The sequence below is a fragment of the Anthonomus grandis genome, chromosome 8 (genome assembly GCF_022605725.1).
Source record: "Anthonomus grandis grandis chromosome 8, icAntGran1.3, whole genome shotgun sequence".
In the NCBI taxonomy this organism is placed as follows: domain Eukaryota; kingdom Metazoa; phylum Arthropoda; class Insecta; order Coleoptera; family Curculionidae; genus Anthonomus; species Anthonomus grandis.
In genome coordinates, this window is record NC_065553.1 from 19,726,450 (window position 1) to 19,737,374 (window position 10,925).

The 10,925-nt window shown below is 31.1% G+C and overlaps 1 protein-coding gene across 3 annotated transcripts in view; it reads right to left on the minus strand.

Annotated features, from left to right (window-relative positions):
* LOC126739641 (zinc finger protein ubi-d4 B-like) overlaps positions 1-7,385 on the minus strand; it is a 38,821-nt gene extending 31,436 nt beyond the window's left edge. For all 3 annotated transcript variants that reach the window (XM_050445412.1, XM_050445411.1, XM_050445410.1), the window contains exons 1-4: positions 7,192-7,385; positions 6,632-7,007; positions 3,226-3,351; positions 2,942-3,080 (exon numbers count right to left, since the gene is read on the minus strand). In XM_050445412.1, the coding sequence (XP_050301369.1) occupies positions 2,942-3,080; positions 3,226-3,351; positions 6,632-7,007; positions 7,192-7,298 (748 nt within the window). In that variant the 5' untranslated portion in view covers positions 7,299-7,385. The remainder of the gene's footprint in view (positions 1-2,941; positions 3,081-3,225; positions 3,352-6,631; positions 7,008-7,191) is intronic.
* Positions 7,386-10,925: the final 3,540 nt, after the last annotated feature.

Sequence of the window (10,925 nt, forward strand, 5' to 3'; positions counted from 1 at the left end):
CAGTCGATGTTAAAGTGCACAATCGATTGAGCAACATGATGAGTTTTGGATGTATCATGAAAGCCCCCAAAAAAAACAAAGCAAAAGCCTTATTCAGACAGAAGATTGCCATTTTTACCCAACCTGTGCTTGCATTTGAAAACAATCTTCATTACAAAGGCTTGAATTTTTTACCACTAAATATGTATGAAAAAGTGGGTTCGATTTTTTGCTATAAGTTCCCACCATCATATCCATACAAAGAATGACAATAAACAATATCATAACTTACCTACCATAATGATACCAATATTAGATATGCTTTAGGGTTAATGAATCAATTAACAAGAAAACCTTTTTTAATTGGTTGACGTATTGATTTTAAAAAATCTGCATCAAAACCAAATACAAGGGCTCTGGTGGAACAAATGTTGAATACAGGATATAATTTGAATTATTTCAATTGGATATATACAGACTTAAAATGTGACTTTAAGATTATAGAACAGTTATTCAATGTTGAATCAGCTACAAATGGATGCCCTCTGTTTTTACAAACTATATCAGAAAAATATTATTTTCAAATGACCAGATAATAAAAAAATGAGAAGGAAATGTGTAAAAAGAGAATAAATGTCTATCCTTACATTAGCATCTTAGTCTAACAATTTAAAAAAATTATACGTTATAGATCGTCACTTATGCGACAAAAGCCATCCAAAAATTGGTGAAGAGAAAAAAACGCGGCAACTGCTTAGTGATGTGTCGCTAATAGAACTGGCCCAATACTGAAGATTAGAGACAATTTCGAACTTAATAATTTGTGCAGGACCAAAACAGTTTCGATAGTACCGTACCGTAAGCCGGGTACGATTATCATTCCGAGGAATAGAGGTCATATAGAACTGGAGGAATACTGGATAAACCACCTGCAAACAAAAATACATCGTCAGGCAGCTCTCTTTAAAGAAAGAAGGAAACATTAAGTATGGAAAGTTCATGCCACTGAGCACATCCGTTTGCAGTCATCTTAATAATGTTTTAAAACGTTCTTTTAATGCGGTTTTAATGAACGATATTGTTGGAGGTCCAAATAAATAGGAAAGGTTGTAAACAGCTATGTAAGATCATTTTTAGTGCAAAATAAGCTTTTTAAATATAAACCAAACCGAAGGAGTTCTTTTTTCCCATGTATATGAATTGTCCATTTGTTGCATCCAGCACATGATCTTATAAAAGTCGAAACGTCTGAATAATAACATTTTTTTTTATTGAGATCCCAATGCAACTATTCAATCGAAATAGGGTTTAAAAAAAATTTACATATGTATCAACTAGGATTTATTGAAAATACTCTGGAAAACTGAGACACTTGATATATAAAAAAACCAATGCGATTGCGCGATTTTTCAAGGTTTTGTCAAAACTATAATCTCACTCCTTTTATTGATCTTTCCATACATTTTTAATATACAAATTTATAAGTAATGGAAGTGTTTAATAAATTTAAAATCTCACTTTACAGTTATTTTTCAATCTCACTAGAGACCTCAAGATGGTTTAAAATACAAGAAAGTGATTATTTATTTTATTTATTTTATTTAAAGCAGTACAGCCCAACAGTATATCCATTTAATGGGCAATACAAATTACATACCTATATATACATATGTCATTAAAAATGTTCAAAATATAAAGATAAACTAAGTCTAAATAGCTTATAAGTACCTAAAAAATTATTTTAAGAGAAAAAAAGAAAAAAAAAACAAAAATATCATTTCAACCCGAAATATAAATCAGCTAAGCATACTAAATAGAGTACCATAACAAATGCGATACGTAAACTTTAGAATACCAAGTCGTGAATATAAGTTCATTAAGAAGTAGTAAACAACTCTGCAAAAACTTCAATTAAATTATTACGTGAGCAAACAAATAGATCACAGAATGGCGTTATTTTGTTTGAATTGTCTGACATTACGTATAAGGGTGAACTTAACATTACATTTGTCCTGGCCCCTGGGCAATAAAATAAGTTTGTGTTTCTTGAATTGAGACGCGGCACAGAAAAATTTAGATTCTCTAGTAGCTCAGGACAATCAACTTTCCCATGCAATATCTTATGCACCAACAAGACCGACGATCTATTTCTTCTAATTTCAAGAGGTTCCACGGAAAAGCGAGTTAGGAGAGTTTCGTAAGAGATTCCCTGAGGAGGATAAAATCCGTCAGCCTTAAAGGAAAGATACTTTAAAAATTTTCTCTGTATTTTTTCGATAGAATATTTATGAACCTGGTAGTAAGGGTTCCACACTATAGAAGCATATTCCAATTTAGAACGTAAAAGGGCAAAATATAAGTTTTTTAAGGCTTCTATGTTACTGAAACCCCGACAGTTTCGCACAATAAATCCAAAGACTCTACTAGCACTGTTTGATATATTATCTATCTGGTTCACAAAGGTAAGCTTATTATCAAACACCACACCCAAATCACTGATTGATGAACATCGAGTAAGTTTTGTGGAAAGGGTGTAATCGAATTCGATAAAGTGATTCATTGACCCACTATTCCTAAAGCATATCTAAGAAAACCAGGAATAAGTAAATCCCTTAGATATCAATGTTTTTACGACAAACAATTACAAAATAACTATGTCTCATTCATGCAAAAAATATTGACTCATTTGATAAATAAAAAATTGTTTTCAAAATTATAAGAACCATACATTTGTTCTAATTCAAGCCTTTCTTAGAAGATAACATGAAAACCCACTATAATTAAAAATGAAGCAAAATCCAAAATAGAATTAATGAAACATTTACTGAACGAAGAAATATATGTTTGCAAGATACACAAAAAAGAAACTGAATGCCTATAATCATGCACATTAAATAAAAATCAACTAACCAAAAATGTAAAATCGATAAAAATAGCGTAAACAAAAAAGTAACGTACTTACTTTCACAAGCGAAAGGTTTATCCGGGTCGCCTGGAGTGGGTTCAATATTATGACCACCGGGACCAGTTTTCTTACCCCTGCCTCTACCTGCACCTCGTTTTCTTCCCGGAGTACTAGGAGAGTCTGCGCCACCACGTCCCTAACAAAAAAACTTAATGAAACTCACTTTTACAATCAAAGAATATTAAGGAATGGCATTTTTTATTTTAAACAGATTATGAGTTAAAAAATGGGACTGACATTCATTAAAATAAATATTAATTAATAATTATTAATTAATTTACCCTTCCAGATGCTTTTCTACCCCTTCTTCTTTTGGGGTAAGATTCCTCATAGTCTAAATCTGAATCAGCATCAGGTTCATCATATTGGTCCATTTCCAACATATCTTGTTCATCATAAAACCACTCCTAAAAAAGGAAAAAGTAATTGGATAAATTGCAGTAGAAATTGAATTAATCTTGCAGTAGCCTGCAAAATACATGCATGGTGCTTGCATATACAAGACTGACATATTGATTATCCCTAAAAATGATCTAAAGAAATACATTGAAGAAAAAACTTTCTTTGAACAAACACAATTGACAAAAAAAAAAATTATAAACTCCGACAGAGAATGCCCTTATCACTTTTGTTAAAGCATTCATGTGGTTGGCTTTCTCCTTTTTGAAATCTAAATGATAAAGTAGTTTATAAGAGAGGATAATCCATTACATGTGATTCTGCTTTCTATATTTTGTAGTGTGACAGTGTGCTGTTCTAATTTTTTAAGATAGGAAGAATTTTAGGTTTTTTTCCCAATACGTTCAACATAAGACTTATTAATTATTTCCCTTAATGTTATTAATACAAGATGACTGGTTTTACATAAATATCCTGAAATAGCCTGGTCTACATGATTGTTTTTCAAATTCAAATAAATTTATTAGTATACAATATGATAAATTACAATTCATAAATTTTACAACCCTTTCATACTCTTGTCATGTATAACTTATTTTCTTGAAACAATAATTTAGTTCAAACTCTTTTAATTTTAAATAATTTCATATTTATAGTGTACTTTTGAGCAATGAGTTTGAATGATTAGTAATAGTGGTTTTACTTGCATTGGCCCATATTAATCAATATGGACCATATATGTCATATACAGAAAATATTTGAAATGCACAATTTAATCCTAATAGTGGGCTAAGTCTAGCCTAAGGCTACTCAAACTCAATCCTCCTACTGAATTATTTTTAAGTTTAACAAAAATAAATAAATTTGCACTTATAGCATAAAATAACTTTAAAACAAAAATGATTAATTCCCAAAAAAAAGCTAAACATATTTAAAAAAAAAAACAATTTTCCTATAATGAAACATACTAAAATGTAAAGAACTTTAAGTTCAAAACAATTCTAAGCTAATAAAATGTATGTTTCCTTCTTTTTTTAGTGAGATAGAAAAATGCTTAAGTATTTTATGAATTGAACCCTGTCAATGCAAGCACACTACTTCATATCAGTACAATCAGTCATAAATCCTAAGGAACCGCATTCTCTTGCACAATTATTAAAGTATTATCCGTAAAACAATACTGAATGTTCACAATAAAGAACTGAAATGTCATTTATCTAGACATTAAATAAAAGTCCACTATCTCAAAACTATCCCCTATAAAACACCACAAGAGGTAGACTTCTACTATTTCTAATTTTAACTTATTGAATTCTCTTTGACATGAGACATATTATATCAAATATTTCCATTATTTTAAATGGGCTAATGAAACTAAGATAAAATTGTGAATACTGGTTTTATTTGTAGCAAAAAAAAAACAATTCTTTATAAGTATCTCAGTAAAAAGGTTAATTACTTTTGAAAGCAAGGCTATTTTATGAAGAAAACATGTTTCAAAAAAGGTAAAAGCTTTTATTAATTATTAATCTCATTTAGCCTATTCTTTCGAGGAATTTCATGATGTTAACTTTAATTAAGTATTATGTTGAGTCTAAAGTTATTTATAAAGCCTTTAATTTGTTGATACGACTAGATGCACTAATGATGTGATTGCATTAATAAAACATATATTATTTACTAAATAAAATGATATTTGGAATAGTGTTTTTAGACAATTGCCTACAGACTCCAGTTGGTACTCAAGACACCTTCATATTATTGGCATAAAGACCTAAATCTGCTCAGGCGATTTATGACTACTATAATTAAAATGAAATATGGACATGCTAGTTATCCAGCTCATCTTAATAAGATAAAAGTATTAGCACTGAATTTATGCTTAAGCTGCAATATTATAGGCAACCTTAATCAGAGATATTTTTTTAATATGAAAAATACATTCCAGCAATCTAGGTGTTATTTTTAAGTATTATAAATGAATGTAAAGTAGAATGTCCTTTTAATGTCATGCATTTTCTCAATAATGTAAAACCTTTTACATGTTTAATTAATTATATAAAAGTATAAATTTAAGTATTTAGTTTTGGCTTACATTATACTTTAAACTAGAAGAACTTTCCTTTTTATCTAATCTATGTTATATTATAAATCTATCTGTGGTCTACTCCCTTGTTTCATTTTGTTAATAATGAAAGAGGATATATAGAGAGGACTGCCGAAACTCTTTCCCTCGGTTGGGAATATTGACACTCCCTTGTCTATATATCCTAGAAAACCTTCTTTCTTTACATCAAGAAAAAATGAAAATATAGTTATTCATCAGGACATACAAACACATGACACCAGAAACAAGGCTAGCTGTGTTCCTCTGTTTTGCCATTTGAGAAAGTGTCAGAGTAGACCTGACTTTATTAGTATTAAGTTGCTGAACAAGCTGCCTAGTTCTGTAAGGGAAAAAAATTTAAAAGAATTCAAATGCCACATCAAAAGGTTCCTATTGAAGAATCCTTTTTATAGTGTACAAGAATTTCTTGATTTCCAGTTTTGATCATCCGCCATAGCATTTCAATGCACTCTCTATTAGCGTTTTGAAATGTATTACTCATATTTGTATTTTAATGTTAATGTTTTTTTTTAAATCTTAATTTTAGTGTATTGTTCCATATTTTAATTGATTATGTGTAGTTTAGTATCTACTATTATTGTTTTATATTTAGCTGTAAGATTTTTCAATTTATATATTTTGATGAGTGTAAATAATTTTTTTTGTAGTGACACAATACACCATTTGATTTGGTTTGATTTGAAAAATATTTAAAAATGGTAGAAGCTAGTATGAATAATTAATTGTATGGTGATTATAGATCGAAGCAAATAATAATGTTTTATGTTATAACTATTTAAAAGATAGGTGAAAGTTTTTGAATCAAGTTGAAGTAATAAAATAGAATATTGTTAATAAACCATACATTCTTCTATGCATTATAGCTTAACCAAGGCATACAAATTTCTTTTTAAAAAAACCTTATATTATTGATAAAATACTACAGTCTGCCGACCAATAGGCTGAATAACCACTTCCTTTATAAAAAAAACTAGCGATGGCAAAAATATCATTTTTCAAAAATCAATAATTATAAATCACTCTTTAATTCTCATCACTCACTACTTGAATTTAGAAATACTAATAGGCACATGATTTCCAAAAAAATTAAATGTATATTACTAAATATAAATAATATTACTAAAAAAAAGACTAACAATATCTAAAGAAGTTTCACAAACCTTTGAAACTTCTCCAGGCATCAGTTGACTGTCTTTACTATCAGTGTCTTGCAAGGCAGGGTTTTCAATCTGGCTGATACTATGTATATCACTCTCTCCATCTAGCAGTTCTGTGTGCCTTGAATACACCCTGGCGCTCATAGTTAGGTACTGTCTCCTTTTTTTTCTCCATCTCTGTCGAGGGTAAGAATAGATCTGCCCAGGACTCAGGCCTGGCAATCTTTGCCTCCTGTTCATAAACAGAGAACAGTGGTTTTGAGCAACGCCGGTTTGCGTATCTATAAACGGTAACCTGAGACGCCTCTCTATGCATAATCTAGTGTTAAAATTCGCGGATCCCTCTATAATTTGTTTGTAGATTTTGTCATTGAGAACACTGCAAAGAAGGAAATTCTGAGGTTATTAAATTATAACTGAATCAATGAGTAATTTGTCCAAGTTAATTTAATAATAAAATAACTGAATTCGCATATTATAAAAATACAAAGCTTTATTGATTTATTGGGTAAAAGTGGCATCCACGCCATTATAAGCATATTACAAGGGCGGATGTACGTTACCATTCTATCTTTTCCAAGCTGGTTTTCGTAGTTTCAGGGCTTAAGTCAATCGTGGTGTAAGGAGGAGGAGCGGGTCCTGCCGGGGGAACAACCTTTAGCTTCGGCATTATTATAATTTATAGTTTCTTAAATATTTTTACACTTTTAGCATTCAAACCATCCCATCACCAACAACTCCGCGAATGTCAACATAATAAAACAACTCGACATTGACAAGAATGACATTATTGGTTAACAATAGCCGCTTTCAAGCATTTTTGGTTAGCTCAACCTGGTTAAAAACCAATACGCACTAATAAGCCTGGTTGCTTAAACCAGCATCATACAATAAGGTTTTTTTTCAGAAAAACGGTTGAACCGTTTTTAAAGATATTGTATTTTTTCAATAATACATGACGTCATCGTTTGAAATCGTAAGTAGAGGCCGCAAAAAATTGATCATCTTATGTCGCCTAGCAGTTGCAAAATCTTAAGACATAATTTATTACTCTGTAAACTGTAATTATTAAAAATAATTACAAAATTAAGGGAACGAAAGTCGCTATCGGAAGAAAAAGACACTTGCAGTCACAAATGCAGCATATTTATTTAAAGTACTTTTTCTTCGGTTAAATTGAAAAATATTACCAAATTATCTTTATTTTATACTCAAAAAAAAAACTTCCATTTTGCTATTTACAATGATGCGGCGTTACTTTAATCTGAGTTAGTGAAAACCAACTGGTCTAGTTGGTTAGACCTAGTTAGTTTTAACCAATCAACTATGATTATGTTACATATTAATTCATTATTGATTTTGGTTTTTTTTTTTAAATCATGGCAAGTATTGAATATGAACAATACAATTAATTTTAATGACATTATATTCCACGCTAGGTCACTTATAAACAGTTAAATGAAATGTCAAATTATGATGTCACTGTAATAAAAAAAACCATTACGATACCCACCTTGAATAGTTTCGGCTATTGCTAAACGTTGGATTTAATTAATCAGATGTGGAAATATTATTAATATTAAAAGAAAAGATTTATCGGGATACTACGTAAGACGGGAAGCAGAACAAGTAAAGATGGTACCTGCCGACACGTGTTTCTGCTTTTTGGCTTCTTTAGAGCAGGACAACTACAGAACCAAAGGAAAAAAAGCATAAGGGATCACCAACAGGAGCAAACAACCAATTTGTGTAATCAGCTTTATTAACTCATTTATATATACATTATTAATATTGCCTTAAATAACCATTTTCATCCTTTTTTGATTGGTTTATCAGTCCAGGGTTACATTTACAGGAAAACATTCATCGATTCAGAGTTAACTGCTTGAAACACCAAAGGCAAACTTAACTAGCTCTTCCATGGTAGGTAAATTCATCAACCAAGTTTAACCAATCACGCTTGGAAATAGCTTAAATCAACGTCAATTCTATCAGCCAGATTCAAGCGCGAACAACAAGAAAATATGAATTTCCCTTTCAACCTTCACCCACTCAACATGTGGTAGTTTTTTGGCCTTTACAAAATCTCTAGATTAATTTATGCCAACCCACCACCAATCATAGTGCTCTCTAGACTGATAAGCTGCCGTTAGCGTATGTAGCATTTTGTTAAATACTATCAACATCAGTCGATTTTTTATAATAAGCAGAAATCTATTATAAAGGTTACATAAATGTTGTGCAAGTCATCAATTCGACCGTACCCGATGGCTTCCGACCGACTCGACCGGTTAAAAACAACCAACAAGGGCTCGAAAGTGGCTATTGTTAAACGAATTTGTCTCTGGACATTGACGTATTTGGCATGTACTAGGTAAAGTCCAGTTCAGAGATCTATTAGAATCTTTGATGTGTCGCAGATGCCGCAGTAACTAGTCCGTGCGCCTATGTCGTATTTATTGTCGCATGATATACATGTTTAAATGGCAAAATTTTAAATTGTTTATCTATGAAATCATTTTAAATATATGTAAAACCCCATGTTTTATAGTATTTTTTATTTTTCTTTCGAAAATGTCCATTTTTAGAAAGAAAATATTATCACAAGAAAATAATATCAAAACATTGACGCGGACTAAAATCCAAGCATCTTACAAAATATTTTAAACACTTCCAGCACTTACAGACAGTCACCTCTTTTTAGCCAGTCTATTAAACAAAGATAAAACACCTGCGTTCTGGCGATTCCTACTTCAGGCTGTGCAAGTGATTTTGTATCTCTCTTTATCCCACTGATTTTGAAGATTACGGGGCCGTACCCAAATTAATTTTTGGGCTGTTTTTGTATTACTTTCGTCGTGTTTTTAAAGAGATCTTTATGGCAGCCAAAATCCCCATTAATAATTACCACCAAGTAAAAATAAATGTCAATATTCTCTCATCACTTGTTACAAACACCTCACTGATGGCACTAAAAACTAAACTTATTAAATTAAAATTTTTGGTTAAACTCATTTTACGTACTTAAATCTTATAGTTAAATTAAATATTACCTTGCTATCTACTATCTTCAATTTCAAACTTAATAAAACTAAACCCAAGAATCCCGAATAATAAAGTTTTAAATACAAATACATTTTAAGGCCGGACCTGTGTAACTTTTCACGCTTAAGTGGCTGTGACTTAGGTCAGACCACAGAATAAACGATCTCATGAAATCGTTTATTCTGTGGTCAGACGTCTAACAAAATAGTATGTGGGCGCATGTAGTCAAATTTTACGAATCAAATGTATAAATTCTGAAAAAAATGCTTAAAACATTTATTTATTTATTGGAATGATTAAATATTGCTTAGAATGTTACTTTATGACTCTTTTCACATAAAATTTTGCGATTTAAACATGCATGTCACGTGACAATACAAGCAACACCGGCACATGGACTATTCGCGGCACATCAAAGATTCTAATAGATCTCTGAACTGAACTATATGTATGTTTGCTTGAAAATGGCTAATGGAATTGACCTTAGACGAGGGAAAAGAGCTTTCCCCTTTCCTTGTCTGAGGAATTAATACTGACTTAAGATAGCCATTTTCAAGTTGTTCAAGAAAATAAAACCTGGTTAATTTTATTCACTCAGACATCGAAAGGCTATTAATATTTCCGTGGTTAACCATTTTTTTCATCGATTTATCAATATAAGGTTATATTTTATAGTTGAAAGCAAAACGTTTAAATATTTAGAGTTATTTGCTCGGAAGTCCAAAGGCAAGCTTAACTAGCACTTCAATGGAAGGTAAGCTGGTTAATCCAATAAGGTTTAACAAATCTTAAGTTAACGCCAATGCCATAAAAAAAATTGAACCCAACAACTGGAAAATTTCATAGATGTTTAGTAATTGACTCATTGAAGTCATTCGAGATGTTCTGGTAATAGTTCATTTACAGCAGTAACATTGATATAATAGCTACCGCGCAAGTCAAACAGTTAAACAGCTGTCAACCAATGTGGCTAAAACCATGTTAGCCCTCGTAAAAAGCTCTGGTGGCGATTGCTCGACCGGTTAAAAACAACCAACAAGGACTCGAAAACGGCTCCTGTTAAACAATGTCAGTCTTGTCTCTGGACATAGACATCTCTGCTGCAGGATGGTTGTTCCCTTGAAAATGGCTAATGGAATTGACCATGTTTAAGCCTGATTGGTTAACCTGGCTGAATTTAATTATTCATGATTTTTATATTCCCATGATTAATACTTTTTTGATAGGTTTATCAATGAAGCATCTCTTTAGT